Raw genomic sequence first — 27,496 nt, forward strand, 5'->3', positions numbered from 1 at the left:
ACTTTCACTTTTCACTTTCATGCATTGGAGAAGGAAATGGCACCCCACTCCAGTGTTCTTGCCTGGAGAATCCCAGGGACGGGGGAGCCTGGTGGGCTGCCGTCTCTGGGGTCGAACAGAGTCGGACACAACTGAAGCGACTTAGCAGCATGACCTGAGGGACTTCCCTGCTGGTCCAGTGGCTAAGACTCCACACTCCCAATACAGGGGGCCTGGGTTCACTCCAGGGTCAGAGAACTTGATCCCACATGCCTCAGCTAAGAGTTCGCATGCCACAACTAAAGATCCCAAGTGTGCAACTGTGACTCAGTGCAGCCAAAATAAATATTTACAAATATATATTGCTTAAAAAAAAGAAGAGAAAAATGTGTCAGTAATTCTGCAGAGGCAGCTGGAATGTGGGTCAGGCTGCTAACAGGCCCTGGGGCAGTTAAGTTTCCAAATCTTGAAGCTTGAGGCTTGGGAGGCTTCACGAGAAGCACTATCAACTGCTCCCTCAGGCTTAATGTCACAACAGGGAGAGTCCTCAGAATAAGAAGAAACAGGAGATCAGCCTTCCTCCCCAATCCCGGGGCAACTGATAAACAGTGACTCAAATGTTTCCTCATCCTTTAACTTTCTTCTTGGATCTTAATTGACAGGGATGGATTGTGTGCCTCTGGAACTCGTAACACCGCCCCAGACACTGGGAAAGACAAAAGCACTAACTGGTACAGGGTCTTTCCCTAAGAGTACTTACATCCTGGTTGGAAAGTCAGACACTCACAAAACTAAAATAGAAGCAACTATACACGGTGCCATGCATAGTACCGTCCAGCGGGCGAGGGTGGCTTACTGTGGCTCAAGTATCTAGAAAGACCCAGTGGAGCAGATGTCACGTGAGTGGGTCTTCGAGGGCCACGGGCACAGAGAAAGGCTTTTCTGACCGAGAGCAAAGACTGCCAAGAATGCTTTGACTCGTTCAGAGAGCCTTGCCTAACGTACAGATTCCAGATTGGAGTCTGTTTGGGGAATAAACACTTGATACACCACCTTTTGGGCATTTTAGTATCCCAGGCAACCTCCCAGTGCAGCGTATGCGCCTCGCAGGGCTCTCGCGCAGTGTTACCATAGACGCTTAGGGCTAGATCGTCAGCCAGCGCAGAGGCGGACATTTTGGGTCCTGGCAGGGAAAAGTTGGACAGACTGGCACCACTAAAAAGTCAGTCTGCACCGCCCAAGAACGTGAGAGCAAAAGAACCCCCGTGGGGCGACAGGATCAAAGTGGCGAAACGAATCTTTAGTGGCTTCCTAGGAAAAAAATAAGCTTGTGGAGAGTTGCCCACCGCCCTGCCCTCACCTAAGATGGCGATCGTGCGGGCACTCTAGCTGCGCCTTTCGGATTCCCAGAGGGGGCGGAGCCCTCGTCGCTATCTTTGAGGTGATCGGCGGCGCAGGTTACTTCGCTCTCTGGTCGCGCCTGATTCCTCAGCGAGTGGCCTTTGGTACGAGGAGGTTGGGGGTCTCGAGACTCTCCCCGCCCCCCGCCTCCAGTGTCGGTTTTCTCGGCGCCTTCGCTGCGCTGGCCTCGCGGCCGCCTCCGTCAGAACCGCTCCCCGGTGCAGACCCGCGAGGGCCGGCTGTAACCGCGCCCCCGGGCCGGACGATGCCTAGGAAGCTGCTGCTGCTGCCCCCGCTCTCCGTGTCCTCCGCTTTCCGCGCCCCGCGAGCCTGCCCCGCCGCCCGCCCCGCCATGAACGCCGCCCGCACCGGCTACCGAGTCTTCTCTGCCAACTCCACGGCCGCCTGCACCGAGCTGGCCAAGCGCATCACCGAGTAAGGGGCGGGGAATAGCGGATGTCCCGGGGGGCCCCTTCCTTTCGGGGAGACCGTCCTTGCTCCTCTTCGCCGCCACATCCCCCGACCGGGGCGAGGGATGATTTGGCCCCTTCATCCTGCCGCCCCCACCCTCAGCCCCGACCCCAACTCTGAAGCTGAAAACGCGTTGGGCCGGTTGGCTATTAACTGGCTTCTCCCCCAGCCCACCCCTCGGGTCCTTGGAGCGCCCGCCCTGCTTTCGGCTCCCCACTCCCACCTCCCAGGCGGTGGAAACCCCCGCCCCGCCAGATTAGAACTTTGTGGGATCGGGGGCGGCTCTGGGTTTGGCTGCTTTTCCCACGGTTGGAGTTGACCTCTGGATCTGATCGCTGCGGTTCCCAAGTCTTCCCACCCGGGGAGACGGAGGCCGGCACGTAGTTAAAACATCGGGTGCAGTAGATGGGAGTGGCCGGGGGCGGCCTTGCAAGTGAAAGACCCTCGAGGCCCAAGATGCACGGACTGAAGCAGACGTGTAGGGGAGGGCAGTGAGGACAAGGCAACCCCGGGGAGCAGATTTATCGCAGCAGATGATTGAAACGACAGGTCTAACCGTAGTCTGTAAGTCAGTTAGGTTCGATCAGTCTAAAGTCTTTGCTTTTTCACTTGTTCACCTAAGGAAGCCTCCAGCCTCGAGTGGCATTTGGGGTCTTAGGACCTTGGGCGTCTTGCCCCTGGGCAAGAGACTTGATTTTCCTGAACTTCATTGTAAGATAGAGACAGTTCCTTCTACTGGGCCCAGAACATTGTCAACACGAACCAAATAATGGTTCATGCCTTCAAGCGTCTAGCAGAGCAGAGGTTCATAGTGGCCCTCTGAATAATACATGCTTACTAAATGGCCTCTTTTCTAGTTGGCTCTTGTAGAGAGTTCCAGAGCCTATTGTAGAGAAAGAACCTTCTGAGGCCTTTGCAAATAAAGTTGTTAAAAAAATAAATAAGCTTGTTTTTTAACTTTTAAAGTCATTTTCACGTTTTAAACAACTTTATTAGAGTTCTGTGGGGTTTTCAGAGTTATAAGTAATGCATGAATATATTTTAAAATTCTAGATGAAAAATGTAGAAGAAAGGGGAAACTTTAGTCATATTATCTCAGTAATGCCTGTGTTCTTTTTAGTTAGTTTTAAATGAGATTAGAAGAGTGTAAAAAAACAAACAGTCCTTTTGCAGTCTTCTACCTTGTTTCCATTCCTGACCACTGATTATTTGTCTTTCCTTCTGAGGCCAACTAAAACACTAATTTTAAATATAAAGCTTGTGTTTGTTTATTTTGGGTCACATTTACCACAGTGACCTTGCTGAAAGAAACCAGAGCGGGGAGGGCAGAATTAAATAGTCAATGGTTTTGCCTTGGTCTTATATTTGGTTCTTGAAAAAATTGTTCCAGAAAAGTTTTAAGTTTTAACCATTTTTAAGTGTGTAATTCACTGGCATTAAGTACATTCACAGTGTTGTGTGATTATCAGCACTGTTCATTTCTAGATCTTTTTCATCATTTCAAATAGGAACTCTGTACTCTCTTTAAGTACTAACTCCCCTTCATCCACCCCTCCCAGTCCCTGGTAACCTCTGTTCTATTTTCTGTAGCTGTGAATGTTCCCATTCTAAGGTCTTCCTACACATGGACTCATACAATATTTGTCTTTTTGTGTCTGACTTTTTTACTTAGAATCTTTTTTTTTTTCCAATCGAGGTTCATCAATAATGTGGGCTTCCCCGGTGGCTCAGTGGTAAAGAATCTGTCCACAATGTGGGAGACCTGAGTTCAGTCCCTGGGTTGGGAAGATCCCCTGGAGGAGGGCATGGCAACCTACTCCAGTATTCTTGCCTAGAGAATCCCTGTGGACAGAGGAGCCTAGCCGGGCTACTGTCCATGGGGTCGCAAAGAGTCAGACACAACTGAGCGACTAAGCACATAGCACATCCGTATTGTAGCATGTACCAGAGTTTCATTTCTTTTTAAGACTGAATAATGTTCTGTTGTATACTTGGCTGGAGTGTTTTTAAACAGATTGTAGAACATAAACAACAACCGATTATCAACAGGCCTTATTTAACTCATAAAAATGGTAATACTGACTCATAACAGAAAACAAACAAAACCCATTATTAATTCCTTTGTCTACTCTCATGTCTAGTCCTAATGTATTTCACTGTGTGTGTTAGTCACTCAGTCACGTCTTTGCGACCCCACAGACCGTAGCCCACCAGGCTCTGTCCATGGGGGCAAGAATACTGGAGTGAGCTGCCGTTTCCTTTTCCAGGGGATCTTCCCGACCCAGGGCCTGAACCTGGGTCTCCTGCATTATAGGCAGGTTCTTTACCATCTGAGCCACAAGGAAAGCATATTTCCTAGATTGTCTCAAAAATGAGTTTTCTACTTGCTTTGTTCTAATCAGGATCCAAACAAGATTCATATTGCGTTTGGTTAATGACACGGAAGTCTGATGCTTTTGACCACTGAGGCATTTACCTTTGGCTTGTGTTTTTGGAATTATTGCTGCTAACCACGTATTTGTTTGCAATCGATTTTGCAAGACAATTATTATTCGAAAAATGTGGAACTAGATGTTAAACTTTGGTTGTGGGCTCTTCCCAGTAAAGTGGTGTGTTACAGAATGGTGAGCGCTGGAAGCTGCTCATGGAATGACAGCGGAGTTTTAGTTCTTAATGAGTTAAATTTTCTAAATTTTTTTTTTTTTGTAAAAGAATGCTGATGTATTCGGAGAAGGTGATGGCACCCCACTCCAGTACTCTTGCCTGGAAAATCCCATGGACAGAGAAGCCTGGTAGGCTTCAGTTCATGGGGTCCCTAAGTTGGATACGATTGAGCGACTTCACTTTCACTTTTCACTTTCATGCATTGGAGAAGGAAATGGCAACCTACTCCAGTGTTCTTGCCTGGAGAATCCCAGGGACGGGGGAGCCTGGTGGGCTTCCATCTGTGGGGTCACACAGAGTCGGACTGAAGTGACTTAGCAGCAGCAGCTGATGTAGTTATTGTAGTCTTTTTGTTAAACACGTGCCTGTGAACTGGAGTTTTTCTAAAAAGAGCCTTCATTCTTCTTTTTCAATTGTTTATTTTTTGGCTGAGTTACACAGCATGTGGGATCTTAGTTCCCTGACCGGGGATTGAACCCCAGTCCCCTTCGTTGGAGTTGTGACTTCTCTGATGGTCCAGTGGTTAAGACTCTGCACTTCTGAAAGGGGCTTAATTGCTTTTTTTCTCCCTTTAGGCGTCTTGGTGCTGAATTGGGGAAGTCTGTGGTTTATCAAGAGACCAATGGAGGTAAGTTAAACTTCTTAAACGTTCTTTGTCCTTCAGGCTCTGTTTAATTGACTGGCATGTTTTTAAAAGGCGAGTGTTACTAATATTTAACACAGAAATCCGTTGCTCTTTAACAATAGGGTTGGAAAGTTTTCAGTACTTCTAAACCTTGACTGAAGAAGGCAATGGCACCCCACTGCAGTACTCTTGCCTGGAAAATCCCATGGACGGAGGAGCCTGGTGGGCTGCAGTCCATGGGGTCGCTAGGAGTCAGACACGACTGAGCGGCTTCACTTTCACTTTTCACTTTCATGCATTGGAGAAGGAAATGGCACCCCACTCCAGTGTTCTTGCCTGGAGAATCCCAGGGACAGGGGAGCCTGGTGGGCTGCCGTCTCTGAGGTCCCACAGTTGGACACGACTGAAATGACTTAGCAGCAGCAAACCTTGACTTCTTGTTGTCTCCTTAAGTCTTCTTTCCTGTTGTTCCAAGGTAATGCAAATATCTTATCATTTTAGAATGAAAAAAGTGATGGAAGAGATTTTTCTTCCTTATTTTGCTGTATTTGATACAGACTTTCTACATTTATCTGTCTCACTAAGTCATCAAATGGTGTTAAGAGCCATCTGTACTAGATAGGTAATGACTTACTTTAAAAACCTCTTTGAGTTAGTTTTATCTCTCATTTTTTCTCTCAAGTCTTGTCAACAAAACCACTTTTTGTTGCCGCCTAAGTTTTTTGTTCCGAACCAGGCGAAGGATGTGGGGCTCTTAATTCCCAGCCCAGGGTGGAACCTGCATCTCCTGCAGTGGAAGCGTGAGGTCCACTGGACCTCCAGGGAGATCCCCTGCCTGGGCTTCCAGGGAGAGCTGGAACATAAAGTAATACTGCTTGAAGGCCCTTTGTTGATAGCCGTGTTCCAGGAATAAACGCCCAGCTGGGAATTATTTTTGCAAAGTGGAAAGCCTTGGATTCATGTTTCTGTGTTTGCTCAGGAGATAATTAAGATGAAACTGATGTTTGGGGAGCTAAAAAAGCAAAGTATTGGGTAGTAATGTAAAGCATACGTTCTGGAATGTATGCAAGTTACATCTGTGTTATATAATCAACCCCCAGAAACCCTTAATCCAGCTTCCACACTCAATAGCTGTTAACTTGGTGACTTCAGAAGCTTTCCTGCCAGGGCAAGTCAGGAGATGCTTATTTTGATTTTTGTTGTTGTTGTTGTTATACACATGCCTGTGAACTGGAGTTTTTCTAAAAAAGAGCCTTCATTCTTCTTTTTCAATTAATTTGTTTATTTTTTGGCTGAGTTGTGCAGCATGTGGCAATCTTAGTTCCCCGACCCGGGATTGAACCCCAGTCCCCTTCATTGGAAGCGTGACTTCCAGTGAAGGTGAGTGCATATAGGTGAGATAGCCTGTTTAACAGTAACAGGTTCGGTTCATTGTGATGGCATTTGGGGATCTCATAAATGAAGCATTGTAGGAAAGGAGGGAAGTTTGGGGAGCACCTTTTTCTCCATCTTCCCATCACTGTTCTGGGCCTCCTCTCTCTCTCGTGCTGTCAAAGCAGCTTCTTAACAGGCCTTCTTACTTGCATTTTCAGCCTTTAGTTTGTTCTGCTCCCCGCCAACGCGTTATTTCCACAATGCAAACGTTTTTGACTTACCTCTGCTTCACATTTTACAGGCTAGAGTTCAGTCTCCTTAGCAGTCGTGTTGGGGCCCTTTGGGACCTAGGTTCTGCCCATCTCACCTGCTTCACCTCGCATTACACCCATGAGCATGTCTTGTGTGCTCTGCTCAGGAATCCATTTGAAATCTGCCTGCTCCCCTCACTACCTCCACTGCTGCTGCTCTGGTCCAGCGCACTGTCTGTCACTTGCCTGGACTCCAAAAAACGTCCTGGAGTGGCTCTCCAAGTAGCCACTCCTGCTTTGCCACCATTCTCTTTACGCAGTAGCCAGTGATCCCACGAATCCTCCAGTGGTTCTCCTATCTACTTTGGAATAAAATCCAGACTCTTGGGAAGTCTGGCCACAGTTGGCTCCCTGCCCTCCTCTCTGTCTCCTTCTCCTCTTTCAGTCTGTCTCCAGATGCACAGTGATACCCCTGCCCCGGCTTGGCACACCCTGCCCCCGCTGTTCCACACTTGCGTTCCCGCTACATGGTCCAGCCTGCGGTGAGGCCGTCGTCCCCAGGCGTTTCTCCTCTCTCGTGGCTGGGCTTTCTCCTACATACTGGCCTGGAGTGTTTGCCAGTCTGTGGCACTGCATTGTCTCTCCCGGGTCACTCTGTGTCCCCTTGGTCCAGTCCTCCTCTTTGGGACCCCAGCTCAGGGCCTGAAACAGAGGAGGCCACGGCGTTGTTAAAAGAACAATACAGATATTAACCCTTGGCCTCTTTAATTGCTGAATACTTTTCCCTGAGCATCTTGTGTTTATTTAGTGACGGATTTTCTTTTCTGGACCCTGAGATTTTACATAGACCTGATTATTGCTTTTGCCTTCTAGTCTATTTTTGGCTTATTTTCCCCTGAGCTTGACTTTTTTTTTTCAGTACATGTCATTCCCAGATCTATTAAGAATTTATTTTGGTACACTAAGTGAAGTGTTGATTTAAGTTCAGTTCAGTCGCTCAGTCATGTCCGACTTTTAGCGACCCCATGGACTGCCGCACGCCAGGCTTCCCTGTCCATCACTAACTCCCGGAGCTTGCTCAATCTCATGTCCACCCAGTTGGTGATGCCATCCAGCCATCTCATCCTCTGTGGTGCCCTTCTCCTCCTGCCTTCAATCTTCCCAGCATCAGGGTCTTTTCCAATGAGTTGTTGTTTAGACTCCTTACTGCCCAATTGCTTACTCCAATTGCTGCCCAATTCTTACACCATTCTTACAGCATGAAGTACTTTTCCTTAAAACTATAGAACATTTTTATTTTTCAGAAACAAGAGTTGAAATACAAGAATCTGTACGTGGCCAAGATATTTTCATTATACAGACAATACCCAGGTAAGAGCACGACTTTATCCCTTTTCCTCTAAAAATCTTAGTGATGTAACCTTGCTGTCTCTTCATGTGAACTTCAGTTTTCTCTAAATTTAAATGTGTTTGTATGTTAAATGCTTTCTAAAATACGATATATATGTATGTGTTTGCATGCATACAGACACACACATCCGTCTTTTGGAATTCTTTCCGTGCTTGTCACACTGTACTTAACCGCTGTGTGTTTCCTTGATCATCTTTTCCAAGCTTGAAGCTCCTCAAGGACAAAATATCCTCCCTCCATTTGCCAGGGTCTGTCTGTTCCGCTCTACTGAGAGCCCTTGTTGTTGTTAAATGCGGTGCATAGCTGCTCTGGTTCATATCCACTGAGGCTGGTTTTTGCACTGCATTTAATTTTGCACAGTGGCTGGTCCCCCCGACCGTCTCTATTGCAGACACCATCTACTCCTCCTCTCCAGGCAGGAGGACAGGCTCTGGCAGAATCCTGGCATGCCTGAGTGTGAACTTCCCGTGGGGTTCTCTCCTCTCAGCCCCTCACTGGGATGGGGTTGGTGTCTTTGAAAAATCCAGACTTTCACATCTCGATCAGTTCAGTTCTTGAGATTGTGTTAGTGATAAGCAGGGCACTGGGTGCCCCAGCACGTGGACGCGTTACACGCATCACTTTTAATCCTCGTGTGTCAGTCCTACGTGGCTGCTCTTGTTTGGTCCCTGTGATTCTGAGATTTATAATAAGAAATATGGATTTGGTCTTCCTGTCCTGGCGCAGAGCTCCTAAAACTGTTGGAACTTCCTCCTTGAGAATAGCAGTCAAAGTATCTCCATTATTCAGAACAAGCCCCTTTCAGTTACCCCTGAATTATGTTAATGCAAGGAGTTTTTGGAAATCCCCTGGATAAACCCAGGATGGGGGCTGGTTCCTGGGGGCACCAACCTTGTGATGAGAGGGTGGGTACCTTCAACCTAGCCCCTGTGACCTCTGGGGAGGAGTTGAATCCGTCTCCAGTGGCCATGATTTGACCACTTGTGCCGGTATCATGAAGCCTCCATAAAACCCCCAGAAGGCCTGGGTGTGGAGAGCTTCTGGGTTGGTGAAGATGGGGGTGCTGGGAGGTGGGTGCTCACAGCAAGGTTGGGGACGCTCTGCACCCTTCTGCCATACAGCATGCAGGATCTTTGTTCCCCCACCAGGGATCAAACCCGTGCCCCCCTGCAGTGGAAGCACCAAGGCCTAACCGCTGGGTCTCCAGGGAATTCCCTGAGTTCTTCTTTTTATTATTATTATTAATTTGCTCTAGCAAACTAATCGGAGCTGAGGAGTGGGTCCTAGGAACCTCTCAATTTATAGCAGGTTGGTTAGACACAGGTGACAGCCTGGACTTGCCCATATCTGAAGTGAGGAAGGGTGGTCCCATGGGACTGGGCTCTTAAGCTGTGGGATCTGTTGCTATGTCCAGAGAGAGACAGTCAGAATTGAACCGAATGGTAGGACACCCAGCTGGTGCCCCCAAGATTCTGAGAACTACGTGTCTATGGGAAAACCCCAGCACATTTAGTGACCAGCAGTATTAAGTGTTCTGAATGTACAGAGAAGGAAAAAACCTTTTCCTTACAGTCCCCTCTGATGGGATTGAGAAAGTTGGGCCTGCAGGAAGCTGAGGACCACAGGGTCATGGAGAACGTGATCTGAACCCTAGTATAAAGAGTTTCCTTGTACACTGATAACTGGTAGCTACTCAGTATTTTATTTTTAATATTTTTTTCTGATTATAGGAGTAATACTCATCTCTAAAAACACAAGCTTTATAGAAACGTGTATCAGAAAATAAAAATTCCCCAGCCCTCATCCACCCCCTAGTCTTCTGAGATAACTAGTTTAAGTAGGTGTTTGTTCCTCTCTGTTGGATATGTACAGACAAATTTAGGCTCCATCATTCAGGTGATCCTCGAAACCAAAATAAAAGCCATTTTAATTTCCCTGCGTGGCTTAGATTTCAAAAGGGTGTGTAACGAGGCCCACCTCTGCCCTCCTCGGCCCTCAGCCACTCCGCATCCCTCCCTGGATGTGGCAAGTGTCATCGGGTTCCTAGGCATCCTTTCAGAGACTCTGCATGTTCAAGCAGTTGTGTATATGTTTTTCTTAATTTTTTGCATAGAAGGAGCCTGATAGGGAGTTCCCTGGCAGTCCGGTGGTGAGGACTGTACCCTTCTACTTCAGGGGGTATGGGTTTGATTCCTGGTTGGGGAACCAAGATCCTACAAGCCAGGCGGTGTGGCCAAAAAGAAAAAAAAAAAAAAAAAAGTGCTGTTGCACATTGCTGAACTTAAAAAAAAAAAAAAAAGCCATGTATCATATCAACACAGAAAGAGCCGCTTCATCTTTTAAAGATTCAGATTTTGAAATAGTCACAGATTTACAGAAAACTTGTCTGTGCAGTACAGCCACTTTAGACAAATTTGCCAGTCTGATATCTCCCTACCCCCCCAAATCACACAGTGTGTGATTCCTACAAAGGAGACCTTTCTTTCTCTCTCTCTCTCTTTTTTTTTTCCTGCACCACATGGTCTGTGGTATCTCAGTTCCCCGACCAGGGATCAAACCCGGGCCCATGGCAGTGAAAGCTTAACCGCCAGACCACAAGTTAGTTCCCAACAAGGGCATTCTATACAGCCACAGTGCTGCCATCAAAATCAGGATACTGAGACCTCTGTGTCATTACCACCTAAGCCTCAGACACCATCCCCAGTTGTCTGCTGTCCCCCAGGGCTCTTCCTGGCTCCAGGAGCCAGTTGAGGCTCAGGCGGCACTTACTTGTCATGTATCTTACCTTCTAGACAGTCTGGAACCGTCCCTTAGTCTTTCCTTGACTTTCAAAACTTTTGACACTTTTGGAAGATGTTGACACTTCGGCCAGTTGATTTTGTTGAGTGCCCCTCAGGATAGGCAGTTCGTTTCCTTGGTGGCAGGAAGTTGTGCTGTATCTAATTATTGGTTTCCATATCTCATGGTAACCCAGAAGGCAGCAGAAATGTTAATATGTGCAATCCAGGGTGGAGTTGGGGCAGCACTATAGACTGAACTTTCTAACGTGGACGTGTTTTCCAGGGGAAGGACAAAAGAAACATGGAAAAACATGTTGGTTAATAGCTTATTGGGAAATATTTGTTATTGTTTTTGTTTGATTTTTTCTACTCATGCTTAGGATATTTGAAATTTAACCAAAGGAAGAGGTAAGGAGCAGTCCTTGGAGTTGCAGTGGAGAGAGTGACTCGTATAGGATAACATGACAGTAATTTTACATACTCACCATATGGAAAGGCTTCTCTTTGAAGCAGCAGCACAGATACACGTGATGCTTTTAGAAACCAGAACCACGTCCTGAAGATGGTGCGGTTCCCGTGTGTACTTGTTTTGAGATTATTTTAGCAGCCACAGTTGGCTTCCCTGGGGTTCAGTTTGGTGGTGTCAAAGCAGAACACCTTCACTGGACAGTTCCTGTATCTTTCAGGATGATGGGGATGGGAGCAAAATTTGGAGAAAAGACAGAGAATGTGTGTGTGTGTGTGTGTGTGTGTGTGTGTGTATCCCATGAAGAGTTTGCTGGGTTTGTCCCAGTAAACAGTGTAAAACAACATTCTGTTGCCTGACTACAGAATATTTGAATGACAACTAAATTTAGTTAATTTAGCAGGGAATTTGGTTTTTTAGTCCTATCTGCCATACGTGGTTATATAGATTGCCAATCGGTGCAAAATGCACAGCTTAAAAGTTGCAAGTTAAGTTTTATTTGAGGACCTTACTGAGGACTATAGCCTTGGAGCCGGTCTCAGAGATGGCGCTAAGGAACCACTCTGATGAGGTAAGAGAGGAACCAGGATATGTGTGAGGTTTTTTCAGAGTTGGGGGGGCGGGGGGAGGGGGGGAAGTGAAACATCAGAAGATTATTGCTGATCACAAAGCAGAGACATCACAATGATTTTAGTGCTTTTCTGTACTTGGGAAGATAAGGATTTGAGGTCATTGAAATTAGCCCTTAGGTATGCATCTTTTTATCTAGGGCCTGTTACCCAAAGTCTAGAGAGCTGCTTGTTTTTTCTCCATCCTGAATTCTCCTCAGGGCTTGACTCTGGTGGAAGTCAAGAGGTGTCCTGGGCAAGGTATGCAGGGAGGGGTCTGGAGCTTTCAGCTGCTCACCCCCCAGCTCTCCAACCCGGAAGTTCTCTGAACCCCCTCCTTTTTGGGTTTTTACAGAGGCTTCATTCCATAGGTATGATCTATTAAATCCTTAGCCATTGGCGATCGATTGAATCCAGACGTCACGGGATAGGACTGAAAGTTCAACTTCTCTAACACGTGGTCTGTCTCCCAGGCAACCAGTCTCCTCCTTCAGGAGTAGTCCAAAAGTCACCTCGTTAACATAACTAAAGACACCTTTACTAGTCTCAAAGCTTAGGAAATTCCAAGGGTTTCCAGACAGAGCCAGAAATGGCAACCAAATAGGTATTCCTGACTAAATCACGCTGTCACAGGGAGGGACTCAGGGAGCTCCCAGGTAAACTGAACACTGCAGCCGAGTGAACTAGATAGGAAGCTTACGAAGTGCTGTTTGAAGGACAGGTTTTCGTGTTTTGTGTCACACATTCTGGTTTGTTGATGTAACTGCTGGTGTTTAGTCACTAAGTCCTGTCCACCTCTTTGCGGCCCCACGGACTGTAGCCCACCAGGCTCCTCTGTCCGTAGAATTTCCCAGGCAAGAATACTGGGATGAGTTGCCATCTGCTTCTCCAGGGGATCTTCCCCACTCAGGAATTGAACCCATGTGTCCTGCATTGGCAGGCGGATTCTTTATCACTGAGCCGCATAAGACGACTCATTAAAAGAACATGAAGCTTACTTGCTGCAAGTGATTAATTGTTGGAGGTGGAGGTGGCGTACTTCCTGCTCCCTGACCCTGTTCTCAGTTCTTCCGTCTGTGTTGCTGGTCTGTCTGTGCAGTTTTAACTGATACATATAGACTGTGTCCTTACCTCGCACTCATTTTTTGCCCATTGAAAATGAGAGAGCAGTAAGAGCCAAGGTTAATATAAGATGTGATAGTCTTAGGGAAGAGAAAAAGAGTTGGTAAACAATTAAGATTGTTCTACTTAGAGATTACAGGCACTAGCCAGAATATGCTGGGAACAGATAAACAAAGCAGGAGCTGCCAGCCAGTTTCTCTTGGCCCTGCTAACTCACACAGTAACTGCCTGGTATCCAGTTTGTCTGGCGTCCCTCAGAGAATGGGTAGAGCCCCTGTGACAAAGGCCCTTTTGTCGCCTTCCTGACGGAAAGGGGGTAGGGCATGGGAGGCTTTCCTTAGCCTTGATCTAGAGAATGTTGAATCCCCTGGCGCATAGGTCATTAGGAAATGGAAAAAGTAAAAAAAAAAAACAACTCGTGGGAGAGATTAGTAATTAGTGGAAAGAAAGTTACTCTGAAATCAAGGCTTCTCCGAAGTTTCTGTCCTCTTGTCACACTCAGTGTCTTACCGCCTGGCCCTCCCTCGCGTGGTGTGTAAACCTCGTGGTGGACGGTTGTGTTGTAAATGCTGTCACAGGGACAGCGGAAAACTCATGACCCAGATAAACATTCTTCCAGGATCTGTTGAATTAACTTCAGCCCTCAACGTGTTGTTGGCATTGGGATCCGGTGTAAGAAACCACCACGTCCAGTGAAGCTTTTTTAATGCCACACGTGCACCACACCAGTGGAAGATTAAGAAAGCTTATCTAACGTCAACAAGCAGCCGGTATGTGGAAGCAGCTTTTGATAGAGGGTATACGATGCCTGATGTTTAGAGACGGACTCCTGAGTTACATACGTTCTATCCTGAGTGCCATACCGGCTTCATCTGAGCCCCCAGAGCCCACAGGCATCCATTGAGATGATCTGTTGTGGGCGGGGAGCTCTGTTCTCAGGGCTGAAGGGTCAGAAGGCGAAGGGAACATTCTCAGGTGAGTTAGCGTTCTCCTAGGGACAAATGATTCCAAGGGTGATGGTGGGGGAAAGCCAGAGGACCTCCCCCCAACAAGATGAGGTCAGCCTCTTTTACCATGTTACCTCCCCACCTAATACGGTACCTGAGGCAAGGTGCTCAGTAATTATTTGGTAAATGGATGATGCAGGATGAAAATTGTTGAAGAGTGTGGAAAACTGACCAAGTATTATGAATTCCTAAGTGTTAGGTTGATACAAATGTAATTACGATTTTAGACCATGAATTTTAAATCATTTTAACTGGGCTCAAACACATTTTTATTAATCAAAATAGGAACCATTAAAAGCCAGAGGAATAAGTTGGTATATTCCTGTAGTGTAAAAATCGGTGCTTCGGGATTCTACAAACTCTTGGAAAGCATTTTTTGCCAGAGGAATAAGTTGGTATATTCCTGTAGTGTAAAAATCGGTGCTTCGGGATTCTACAAACTCTTGGAAAGCATTTTTTGCCTTCTGCTGGTCGTGGAAACATTTTCCCTGCAAAAAGTTGTCAAGATGATTGAAGAAGTGGTATTTGGTTGTCGAGAGGTCAGGTGAATATGGCGGACGAAGCAAAACTTTGTAGCACAATTCATTCAATTTCTGAAGCGCTGGTTGTACCGCGTACGGTTAGGTGTTGTCATGGAGAAGAATTAGGTCCTTTCTGCAGCCCCAGCTGCAGGCGTTGCAGTTTTCGATGCATCTTGTCGACTTGCTGAGCATACTTCTCACGTGTAATGTTCTGCCAGGATCACAAAGCTGTAGTGGATCAGACTGGCACAGACTACCAAACAGTGACCGTGACATTTTTTTGGTGCAAGTTTGGCTTTGGGAAATGCTTTGGAGCTTCTTCTCAGTCCAGCCACTGAGCTGATTCTCGCCGGTTGTCGTATAAAATATACTTTTCATTGCATGTCACAATCAATCCAATCGAGAAATGGTTCGTTGTTGCTGCACAAAATAGGAGAAGATGACATTTCAAAATGACAGTTTTTTAATTTTTGGTCAGCTCACGAGGCACGTACTTATTGAGCTTTTTCACCTTTTCAATTTGCTTCAAAGGCTGTTTGATGGTAGAACGGTCATTGTCGAATTCTTTGGCAACTTCTCGTGTAGTTGTGAGGATCAGCTTCAATGACGCTCTCGGTTGGCTGTTGTCAACTTCTGATGGCCAGCCACTGTGCTCATCGTCCTCAAGAGTCTCATCTCCTTTGCCAAACTTGTGAACCACCACTGCCCTGTACGTTGTTAGCCAGTTCCTGGGGCAAACGCATTGTTGATGTTGCTAGTTGTCTCTGCTGCTTTATAACGCATTTTGAACTTGAATAAGAAAATTGCAGGAACTTGCTTTTTGTCTAACGTCATTTCCCTAGTTTAAAATAAATATAAAATACACAGTAATAAGTCATTAGCAAAAAAACATAAAGTGAGAAACGGGCATTAAAATGATGTATAATATAACCACATTTATTTAAGGAAGTATTCCAAAACAGCAAAGTTCAACAGTGGGAAACCGCAATTACTTTTGCACCAACCTAATAACCTTGAAAGTGTTTAATAAGTGTCTTGTCACGATTATACCAAAAGGTTGTGTGTCTTCTGACCTTTTGATGCCAGACGTGGGATGTTATTAACTTGGGAATATGAGGGAGAAGAAGATGCCAGTTTATTTCAGAGAAAGGAAATGATAACTGGAAAATATGTAACCTGTTAGCAATCCAAAAGGAATGTCTCAGTTGACAGTTGCATCTTGAAGTTGAGCCCAGAATCAACTCTGCCTACCCTGTGGGAGAAATAAACACAGAAGCTTATGACTGAAGCTTGAAGTAGTCGTAAAAAGTCCAGACTACAAAGGGGAGGTAGGAAGCCCCCCCGGTGAGTGTGGGCACGGAGCCGTGTCAGAGTGAAAGGGTTGCTCCCTCCCAGGTGCGCAGGTGAATGTAAACTGGAAGCGACTGGGGGGAAGTGGCCTGACAGTCCTTCAAGCTAAAAAGCGTTTCGTGATAAGTATGTCATTCGACCACTTATTCAACATTTATTTTCTGCTGTGTTGATGGCAGGCCTTTCCATTTTGATCAGGTGATTCAAGAACTGAATAAATAATCCAGGGATTTCCCTGGTGATCCAGTGGTTAAGACTTTGTCTTCCAAATCAGGAGTGCAGGTTCGGTCCCTGGTCAGGTAACTGAGATCCCACATACCACAGGTATGGGGGAAAATGGGCAAAAATTAACATAAATAAATAAAACTTTTTTTTTTTTTGGTAAAGTATAATCTGAAGAGCCTGTTCCTCACTTGGGTGGGAACTCGGACATGGGAAATGATCTTCTTTATCTTGGGAAGGCAAGGGGGAAATACACTCCTAATGCAAAAGAAAGGGTGTTCGAGGACACCTGGACAATCCCAAGAAGAGTTGGGAGGAGGCTAGAGAGAGGGTTGAACTTTAGAAGGTCATCCTGAAGGATTTCAAGGCCCTTTAAGAGCAGAGCCTTACGTTATACTTGATCAGTCTTGGCAAAGGGTGGCACTCAGCATTCATTAAAATTTGGAAATAACCTTTCCTTTGAATACCTTTCAGATTCCCATTTCCTTCTTTGTTTGTCTGGGTAATCTTTGTATTGCAGGTGGCTTCAGTGGTAAAGATTCTGCCTGCCAATGCAGGATCCACAGGAGACTTGGGTTCAGTTCCTGGGTCAGGAAGATTCCTATGGAGAAGGAAATGGCAACCTGCTCCAGGATTCTTGCCTGGGGAATCCCATGGACAGAGTAGCCTGATAGGCTATGTCCATACCCTTTGCCTCGTAGGCAAAGGGTCTGATACAACTGAGCGACTGAGCACGCACGTGAATCTATATCTTAGGGGAAGAAGGGGCGGGGGAGATTTTTGGAAGTTAACATCCAAGACCTTCCCGCCCTGCTCATCCTTCTCTCCACCCCAAAAAGAAAAAAAAAAACAAATTCTTTCAGCTAAATAGAAGGGGTGGATTTTCCCTGGTGTTCCCAGGAAAAGAAGGTGCCAGCACCCTGGCCCGAGTTCAGATCCTGGGGTTGGTACCAGCAGGTGTGGGTTAACTGTGGTCATCAGCAGTCAACATCTGCTTCACCTGCCACTCCCATGACCGTATCACTGACAAGATCCAGGCAGAGATGAGTGTGGATGATGGTGCTGTGAATGTCAGTAACCTCAGATGCAAACTAAAGTTCATGCAGCTCAAAAGAAAAGTGAACCAGCTTCCTCCTCTATTCAGGAGGTGCCATCCTAAGCTACTGAGATGATTCACATTAACACTCATCTTGGTAACCCAGGTCAGGTTGCTGGGATTGAGATCCTTGCCAGGGGTTAATAAGTGACATTAATCCCAAAGGACAAATCTCACCTATTTCAGAGACGTGAACACAGCCGTGATGGAGTTGCTGATCATGGCATACGCACTGAAGACCGCCTGTGCCAGGAACATCATTGGTGTCATCCCCTACTTCCCCTACAGCAAGCAGAGCAAGATGCGGAAGAGGGGCTCCATTGTGTGCAAGCTCCTAGCGTCCATGCTGGCAAAAGCGGGTGAGTGCGGCCCACGCCCGGGGCCCCACACGGGCGGTTAGGACCCTCCCCGGGCCAGAGCAGTCCATACCCCACCAGCCGTAGGTGGTTGGTGGATACTTATTTCTCTGAGTGGTGTTGGGTAGTTTCTTTGTCTTGCTTGCTTTTGCATAATTCTGGTTAAGGATCGTGAACTTAGGTGTACATTTTTTTTCCTCTTTGTCCCACTTCAGAGTGACCTTGTCTGCTTCAGGATTCTTTTCTCTTAACTTGGACTTTTTCCTCATTCTATGTCCTGTTCATCTTATCATCACTGAAATTTTAGTGGACCATCTTGGCATTCAGCTGTGATCTTTTGAGCTTCAGGTCTAGATTTGTTTAAACCTTAGCTACCAGGGAGCTCAGTGATAAAGAATCTCCCCCTGCCAATGCAGGAGCCACAGGAGCCACAGGAGACGCGGGTTCGATCTGACCCCTGGGTTGGGAAAGCCCCTTAGAAGAGGAAATGGCAGCCCACTCCAGTGTCCTTGCTGGAGTAATCCTATGGACAGAGGAGCCTGGCGGGCTACAGTCCATGGGGTCACAAAGAGTCAGATGCGACTGAGCACGAAATTCTGTATGTACATAGTAGTAAAACTGGGTGTTTGTGTTTTTTTTTTTACCATTTCTTCAGCTTATATACTCTCTTCTTCCTCCCTGATTGTCTTTCTGAATAGCACATCATAGCAGATCATAGCAGATCATTTTCATCGTATGTTTTTGTAGTGACCTACTTTCTGTTCAATGTAACAGCCTTTCAATTGTTGGGATTTTATTTGCTTCATGTTTATTTAAAAACTCAAATATAGATCTGAGTCCTCAGAAACATACTTGAATTCCATTCTTTAAAAATGTGTAATGTTTTTGGAAAGAAGAAGTAATTCTGGTTCTTTCCAAAGAACCAGAAATTTTGCTCTGGAAATTTTTCAGTGAGCTTGGCCACTTGCCATGAATGTACATTTTCTTTTGTTTAGCACTGTTGATTAAAAAAGTGTTTTCACTGTTTTTCTGTAAGTGTACTTCCTAACCCGTTCTCTTAGGACATAACACAGATTTCTCTGGAGTCTTCAGTGTCTTATCCTTGCGTTTTGTGGTTTCTTTCTCTCTAGAATATATATTACTTTGCTTTTGCTTTCCTGTTTCTTCTGCATTTATCTACAGCCCTTCAACATTTCTTCCTAGATTCTTTAATCAAGGCCTTACTTGTTTTTTACATCTATTTTTGCTCCAGTATTTAATGCCCCATTCATATTTTTGCTTCTGCCTGATTTTTCTTTTCCTGGTTTTCAGGCCCAAGCCAATGGTTAGAGTAGAAGAGAGCACTGCTTTTTCTGGGTTTAGTTTTCTAATCCACGTGGAAGGTTATAGGCTCCTTTACATCAGGCTTAACATTGTCTTTACTAAGTTTTGTTAAGGTTGCAAATAAGGCATAGAACCGGCGCACTTGGTCAGTGCCCCCTGCCTTCAGTCTTCTGTTAGGAAGCAGGCACTGGGCATCTAGTTTGTGTCCACTGTAGCTGTCAATTTGTATGGGTGAACTTTGTAATTTTGTGTTTTAAAATTTCAGGTTTAACTCACATTATCACTATGGATCTTCATCAAAAGGAAATACAAGGCTTTTTCAGCTTTCCCGTGGACAACCTTAGAGCCTCACCTTTCCTGCTTCAGTATATCCAGGAAGAAGTGAGGAGCACCAGCAAATACCCCCTTGTCCTCAAAAGAGACCCCATGTAGTTCTTCTCTGGTACCAGGTTTCCATATTGGAAGGCGCAAAGGGTGATCACATGATCTCTTGCTGAAGTCTTAATACCTGAGGCAGCCAGCCAGAGTCAGTGTTGAGGCACAGAGGATCTTTTATTTTTTAAAGACATTAAAGACAGATTTCCTTATCATTAGCCATTTGCTTATGTTTTCTAAAATGAAGGTTTTAAGAATTGTTTTTTATCTTCTTGATGTAGCCTACTTTGGCCATGATGCTAATTGATAGGGATTAAAAAATGGTAACTGTGTGAATGAGATTCTAGCATACTTATTTGCTAATATGGATCATTTTTATAAGAGGAAAAAAGATGTAATGCCAGCACCCAAGTATTTTTGTTTATTTGTTTATTTTTTGATACCTTTTCAGTATTTTCTTATTTTTCCTCCAAATCTAGATTCCAAATTACAGAAATGCAGTCATTGTAGCTAAGTCGCCTGATGCTGCAAAAAGGTAAATAAGCCAGACACACTCATCCCTTTTGGGTGCTTCTGAAGTCCAAATGGGCTGTGTTAGGACCCAGGGTCTGTCCTAATACAGCCTGTGAAAGCTCCCGAGTCCAGCTTTCCCCCAAGTCATTGTCATACTCCAAACCACAGCTTTACCTCTAGTCTCCAAGTAACAGAGTGGTTCTTGGAATTACTCAGTTTTCCCTTGGGAGAAAATGAAGTTCTTCCTTCAAGTTCTCAGCAAAAGGAAAACAAGAATTGCACAAGCGCCTTTCAGGCATTGGTTTTTGAAACCTTTTTGAACAGAATTCTGAAGATGAGTGACTCCCCTGGCAGTCCAGTGGCCAAGACAGTGAGTTTCCAGTGTCGGGGTCTCAGCTTCCCTCCCTGGCTAGGGAGCTAATATCCTGGCGTGACAAGCGGCCAAAAAATAGAGAAAAAGACAAAACCAAAAAGCAACTAAAGATGAATGTGAGGCTGTTGGGCAAAGAGTAGAACCAAAATGCCCAGAATCAGATGCCAGCCCACTTCCCCCCTAGGGTGCCTCTTGAGACGTTTGCATTCTGGCCTGAGCCTCACATTCTGACTTGTAGAAACAGTTACTTTGTGTGTCCCTAAACGGTGGACTGGTATTTTCATTCTGTGGTTAATGAAGTGATGAGAAAGCTGTGCCTGGGTCTTCCTTCTCATGCGTCTCACCCACTCCTGTTGGCCTCCTCTCAGGGCCCAGTCGTACGCGGAGAGGCTGCGTCTGGGCCTGGCTGTCATCCACGGGGAGGCCCAGTGTGCAGAGATGGACATGGATGACGGCCGCCATTCCCCGCCGATGGTCAAGAACGCGACTGTCCACCCAGGGCTGGAATTGCCATGTAAGAGCAGCCGTGTCTTGATTCTATTTGTAAATTGAAGACAGTTTTGAATAGTATGAGTGGCTAGGAGTTCATTCCTATGTGGATGTATTCTGGTATTTTCTATTTTTCAAGTTTGAAATTTTATTTCTTTTTTTAGTATTAATATTATTTAAAAATTATTTTATATTGGAGTGTAGTTGATTTACAGTACTGGGTTAATTTGGAGTGTACAGCAAAGTGGTTTAGTTATTTGTGGTTGTTGCTGTTTAGTTGCTAAGTTGTGTGTCTGACTTTTGTGACTGTATGGACTGTAGCCTGCCAGACTCCTCTGTCCATGGGATTTCCTAGGCAAGAATACTGGAGTGGGTTGCCATTTCCTTCTCCAGGGCATCTTCCTGATCCAGGGATTGAACCTGCATCTCCTGAATTGGCAGGTGGATTCTTAACCACTGAGCTACCAGGGAAGCCGAGTTTAGTTATATGTTCAATATTATATCTATTACACATATTATACATATATATACACACATATATCTATTTTTCAGATTCTTTTCCCTTATACGTTATTACAGAGTATTGAGTAGAGTCCCCTGTGCTATACAGTAGCTGTATATTGCTACTATTGTCCTTGCTGACTATTTTACGTACAGTAGTGTATATGTAACAAATCTGTTTATCCCAAACTCCTAATTTATCCCCCTTCACACCTCTGTTTCCTAAGTCTGTGAGTTTGTTTTGTTTTATAAATAAGTTCATCTGTGTGCTTTTTTAGATTCTATTTATAAGTGACATGCTATCTCAATATTTTAAAATAATTGAATGGTATTATAGTGATTTTGTCTTTTGTGAAATATTTTGTTACCCACATTTGTAGGCATTGAGGACAGTAGAGCTAATCTGGGTAGCGCTTGGCTTTCCAAGAGTGTGAAATAATTTTGGCTTTAGTAAAAAGTTGTGTGTGTAGTGGTGTGAAATCTCAGGCTTTTGCACTTTGGTAAGAGGGTGATGGCGCTTCCCAGGTGGCACTAATGGTACATGCCCGCCTGCCAGTGCAGGAGACCGAGAGACACGGGTTGGATCCCTGGGTCTGGAAGATTCCCTGGAGGAGGGCGTGGCAGCCCACTCCAGTGTTCTTGCCTGGAGAATCCCGTGGACAGAAGAGCCTTGTGGGCTACAGTCTAGAGGGTCACAAAGTGTCAGACACAACTGAAGCGACGTAGCACACTTGCACACAAGATGGATGCTGGCAAACGTTTGTCAAATATCAGGCTTTGGTGATCAGGTAACTAGCATTTATTTTAGTGATGTAGCTCTTTTGACCTGATATACCTGATTTTTTTTGTTTTTAGTAATTTTATTTGTTGATTTATTTTTGGCTGTGCTGGGTCTTTGTTGCTGCACGGGCTTTTCTCTACTTGTGACGAGCAGAGGCTACTCTCTAGGGTGCTTGAACTTCTCCTTGCGGTGGCTTCTCTTGTTGCAGAGCACGGGCTTAGCTGCTCCGTAGCACGTGAGATCTTCCCAGATCAGGAGTCAAACCCATGTCCCTGGCATTGGCAGGCGGATTCTTAACCCACTGCGCCCCCAGGGAGGTCCTGTGAGGGCCTGTTCTCTTGATGCTCTGATGAAGTCTGTCTCTTTTTTAGTAGCCACCAAATTGCGTGTTGAGTTTGTGCTGCTCCCAAAGCCAGTTTTGAGCAGGGACTGAGCGTACCAGGATTGAAGCTTTTGTTTTCCTAGTCTTTTTTTTTTTTTTTTTTTTTAAGCCTTGACCCTAGCCATGCCTGTTTTTCATTTCAAACTGACAGAATTTTTGAGGGGGAAAGGTAGGCTTACCAAAGAGTCAACAGGAGCATCAGACTAGAGCTGAGTTTCTGTTGTGGTCTGACAGGAGATACCAGCTTGCAGTCTTTTTCTTTTTTTACAGAGAAAAATGGTCAAGAAGGGACCACATCTCTTTAAGAAGTGGGGAGGTCAGCATAACCACCTACCCCCGTGGTTTAATTTACAGACAGGATTTGAGGAGGGCTTTTCCGATGTTGGTTGTTTACTTCCTCCTCTTTTAGGTGATGCTTATACGCAGGGCCTTTGTGACTGCCCAAATTCAGGAAATTGCCCTTGTTTCCGGAATGGGAAATCGGGAAGTGTCTGTTGAAGTTTGCCAGTAACATAGTGTTGGATTTCAGCCTGGCTGATGTGCTGGTGTACGCAGAGGGACAGCTGTTCTTCCAGGTTTATAGCACCTGTCGAGAGGAGTCGGCTCTGGTGGATGGCCTGCTGATAATTACTAAACTGTAGAATTACCCTGAATTTAGCCTCTTCCCCTTCCCTCACTATTCCTACAGTAGATATTTCAGAATTAAAAGAAGCTTCCAAGACTTCCCCTGTAGTCCAGTGGTTAAGACTCCACACTCCCAGTGCAGGGGGCACAGATCGGGGAACTAAGATCCTGCATGCCATGCAGAGTGGCTGTGAAAAAAAAAAAAAGTGTTCCAAAAAAAGCAGAATATCTATTCTGACATACTTCTGCCCGCTCGGTTTACTGGGGCTTCCCTGGTGGCTCAGCAGTAAAGAATCTGCCTGCAGTGCAGGAGCCTCGGGAGACGTGGGTTCGATCTCTGGGTTAGGAAGATCCCCTGGAGGAGGGCGTGGCAACCCCTCCAGTATTCTTGCCCGGAGGATCTCCCTGTGGATAGAGGAGCCTGGCGGGCTATAGTCCATGGAGTTGCAAAGAGTTACTGAAGCGACAGACACAGCGTGCTCAGTTTACCTAACCCCCTTTTCAGGTGAATTCCTCTGTCCCTTCAGCATCCTGTAGTTTGCTTTGTGCTCGGGATGGGCCTTTTTCACATGTAAATTTTGTAGTAGATAAGAAGCCTCAACTTTAAGGACCAGGTAAATCAGGTAAATCAGGACCAGTTTCCCTGGTAGCTCAGATGGTAAAGCGTCTGCCTACAACGAGGGAGACCTGGGTTCAATCCCTGGGTCAGGAAGATCCCCTGGAGAAGGAAATGGCACCCCACTCCAGTACTCTTGCTGGAAAATCCCATGGACGGAGGAGCCTGGTAGGCTGCAGTCCAAGAGTCGGACACGACTAAGCGACTTCACTTTCACTTTCACTTTAAATCAGGAAAAGATGGTGGACTTGTGATTGTCTTCAGCTTCCTAATTTTCAGGAAACTGATGATGTCAGTGGTGTAGTTATCTGATAGTGAGGTTACATTCTTTGTCCCAGTAAGGTCACCTCAGAGGAAAACGAAGTCAAGCCAGCTCTTTGGCAGCATTTCCCTGTTGACTTTCTACTTAGCCGAGTTTGTTTGTTTCTTTATTGTGTTTCTGTTCTGAGTGGCATTGCGGTGGGGCTGCTTCTCTGTGCAGGTGAGATCTTTCTAGCTCTGCTCCTCCACCCTCCATCTGGAGGTCCCCCTGCACCCAGGGTGGTCTGGGTCTTGGGCACACGGGGCTGCTGAGCCCTTGAAATGTGGTTGGTCCCAACTGAGAATTACCACGTGTAGAGAAGGCACACCAAGTAGGAAGACAGTGATGAAAAAAAAAAAAGTAAAATGTCTCTAATAAAGGTGCATATCAATTATGTGTCAAAATGATAATATGTTAGGTATACTGAGTAAATGAAAAATCTGTGAATTTCACCTGTTTGTTTTTGCTTTGTGATATGGGTATGGAAAGTTTAAACTCGGCTTCCTTGCTGCTGGAAGGTGCTCCTCTAGATAACCCATCTCTGGGAGGCCCCCGGTTAATTAAGGGAAATCCACACATTTTTCACTTGTCTGTCTGGGCTCTGCCACCTGTTCCAGGGAATGTGATGTGATGACTTCATTCACCTAGTGACCCTTGGCTGACTGGGGTCTTGTGATTTGTTTTGCTTTCCTAGTGATGATGGCCAAGGAGAAGCCGCCCATAACGGTAGTTGGAGATGTGGGAGGACGCATCGCGATCATAGTGGTAGGTCACCGTCCCCCTGCTGTGCAGAGATCACATCACTTTTAGTAGGTGTCCACCTTGGGATGGGTGTCCAGTGGTGATGGTACATATAAATGGCTCCGTCTAGCCTTGGACCCCCCTAGGACAAGTAGCAGAAACTTTTAACCAGATGAACAGGGATTATTATTACAACTTACACATGTAAAATGAGCACAGTAGTAGCACCTGTAAGTAAATTCAGTTCCACAAATAACCTTTGTCTTCAGGGCTCTGGGTTCTATGAAACCAGCTGACCCTACTCCTCACCCTTAAGTCTGTGGGCCATGAAGTGAGCTAGATGGGCCTTCCATTTTCACTATTGAGAACGTGTGTCTCCTTTGTTACTTTAACACGATACCTGTGCTCCCAGCTCTTAACTGCCTCTGCTGGGCCACAGGATCCAGCCTTTACTATGGCTCACTTCATTGCTCTGTTCCCATCAATTAGCTTCCTCTTGGGCAAACAGTAAATGAGACACTGGCTGTGGGGTTTTCATCAGAAGTGTGAAATTGGGAGAGGAGTCTTGGGAGATCTCCTGAGCTGAAGCCGGGATGTCACGTGTAACTGTGAGGCTTTGCCGCGCTCTCCTTGGAAGTTCAGTCCACGCGGCTCTGTTGCCGCTGCCGAGGGCTGTTCAGTCCTGTCTTTGACCCAGGCGATGGCTCTGTTCTTCCACTGGACACCCTCGCAAGCGAAGTGCAGAGAGGCACGTGTTTACAGACGGGGGTGGAGGGACCTCCTTGAGCCCGAGTGTGGGTCTCTCCGCAGGACGACATCATCGACGACGTGGAGAGCTTCGTGGCGGCTGCGGAGATTCTGAAGGAGAGAGGCGCTTACAGGATCTACGTCATGGCCACCCATGGCATCCTGTCCGCAGAGGCCCCCCGTCTGATCGAGGAGTCCTCCATTGACGAGGTCTGTCTGCTCTTTTTGAGGTTTTATATCTTTATTTTATATGGAAAGAGCTAACATTATTTCTGTGTAAGGTAGACATCCTGGGTGAGCCATTCAGGGAAGTTTACTTAGTCCAGCGTAGAGGTCTGTGTGCTCCTGAGTCATGATTTGCTGCTCTGTCTTCTGTGAATAGTTCAGTGGCTCAGTCAGTATCACTTCCTTCCTCTCCAAAGGACTGAAATCATGCTTTGGGTGGCTAGCAGTCTGTCTGGGCAGATGTCAGATTTACAGTTAGAAATACGGGCTTGCCTGGTAGCTCAGCGGTATAAAGAATGCACCTGCAGTGCAGGAGCCACAGGAGACAGAGGTTCGATCCCTGGGTCGGGAAGATCCCCTGGAGGGGGACATGGCAACCACTCCAGTATTCTTGCCTGGAGAATCTCACGAACAGAGGAGCCTGGTGGGCTACAGTCTATAGGGTTGCAAAGAGTCGAACATGACTAAAGTGACTTAGCACGCATGCACGCGCAGTTAGGAATATATGTCTATTTTCATATAGACTTGCTCTCTGTACTTCAGTATAATTTGATTCTAAAGTAGCATTTCTCTCAAGACCTAAATTCTTCCCTAATAGGAAGGTTTCTCACAGAGCTGGGTCTCATCTTATCATTTCTGCATACATAGACTAAGACCTCCATAAGCTTCTCTTTTGAATCTCTTCCCTTGAATGTAAACCTTCCCTTGCGTAGTGTTGGTTTGGTTTGTAACAACACACCCCGTGAAGTAAGGTTTTGTCCTTTGAAACTTGGTGTGTGGGCACCACATGTTAGATACACGTTTCCAGTGACCTCGTCAGGCCGCACAGCGTCAGTGACGGTGTGTATTTTCTGTTACTGCGCAACCAGGTGGTGGTGACGAACACTGTCCCTCACGAGGTGCAGAAGCTGCAGTGTCCCAAGATAAAGACTGTGGACATCAGTCTGATTCTTTCTGAAGCAATCCGGAGGATCCACAATGGGGAGTCCATGGCGTACCTCTTCCGGAACATCACGGTGGATGACTAGGTCTCTCGGTGGCCTTGGCCCTAGAGCTCCTGAGGAAACACGTGAAGAGCAGTGCCATCAATTGTGTACACGGGGTTTCCTTTCAAGGGAGGCAGATGGTTTCTCTTGCCAAGTTCGGTGGGTAGGAGGCATTAAGATAAGATAGTCCAGGGACAACAGGGGTTGTGGGGGAGTGGCCTCAGCTGTCTGCTGTCACCATCCTGTCTCTTAAAAAAAGTTAGATGCCTTCCTGAACAGGATCTGAAAATCTTGCTGATGTTGAAAGGGAGTGAAAGGCAGATGAAATCCTGACTCTCTAGCTTTCATTCAGTTGTTTCCACCGCAGGGACACGTCCGTGTGAATGTTGAACCTGGTTAGGGAAGCTGAGCACCGTTCCTGTTCCACTTGTCATCTTGCCGGTCAGCTTTCCCCAAGTCTTTTCTAGAGAATCCTATTTTTCTTTAAGAACCTGCTTGCCAACAGGCAGTGACAATGAAGCATTGGTGGTGATGCTCCTAGGGAGGACTTCACATTAGCAAGTCACGCCTATCTCTGGATCCCTGCGTTGCTCTTAAATTGCAAATAAAAGAATTTGCTGTGTTGTTAGTGTCTTCACTGCAGAGCTCCCCCCTCTCCTGCCTTCAGTCCAGACGCTGCAGAAGCCAGTGCCTTGAATGCAGACGGCCCAGGTCCATGGTTGGCCCTAGCCCTGGACAGACATGCCCCTCTGCACGTTCCATCCCCTTCCCCTCACGTTCCCTGAAATTAAATTCTTGTTGAATAATACGTGATA

The 27,496-nt window shown here is 46.1% G+C and overlaps 1 protein-coding gene across 1 annotated transcript; it reads left to right on the plus strand.

The window, feature by feature from the left end:
- Nucleotides 1-1,411: 1,411 nt before the first annotated feature.
- Nucleotides 1,412-27,304, plus strand: PRPSAP1 (phosphoribosyl pyrophosphate synthetase associated protein 1). Its single transcript, NM_001076857.2, is given in 10 exon segments — nt 1,412-1,815; nt 5,091-5,143; nt 8,070-8,136; nt 17,535-17,707; nt 19,293-19,408; nt 19,882-19,937; nt 20,657-20,802; nt 24,677-24,747; nt 25,534-25,680; nt 26,565-27,304. Coding segments are annotated over 10 exon segments (1,071 nt in total). The 5' UTR covers nt 1,412-1,732; the 3' UTR covers nt 26,724-27,304.
- Nucleotides 27,305-27,496: the final 192 nt, after the last annotated feature.

The sequence above is a fragment of the Bos taurus genome, chromosome 19 (genome assembly GCF_002263795.3).
Source record: "Bos taurus isolate L1 Dominette 01449 registration number 42190680 breed Hereford chromosome 19, ARS-UCD2.0, whole genome shotgun sequence".
In the NCBI taxonomy this organism is placed as follows: domain Eukaryota; kingdom Metazoa; phylum Chordata; class Mammalia; order Artiodactyla; family Bovidae; genus Bos; species Bos taurus.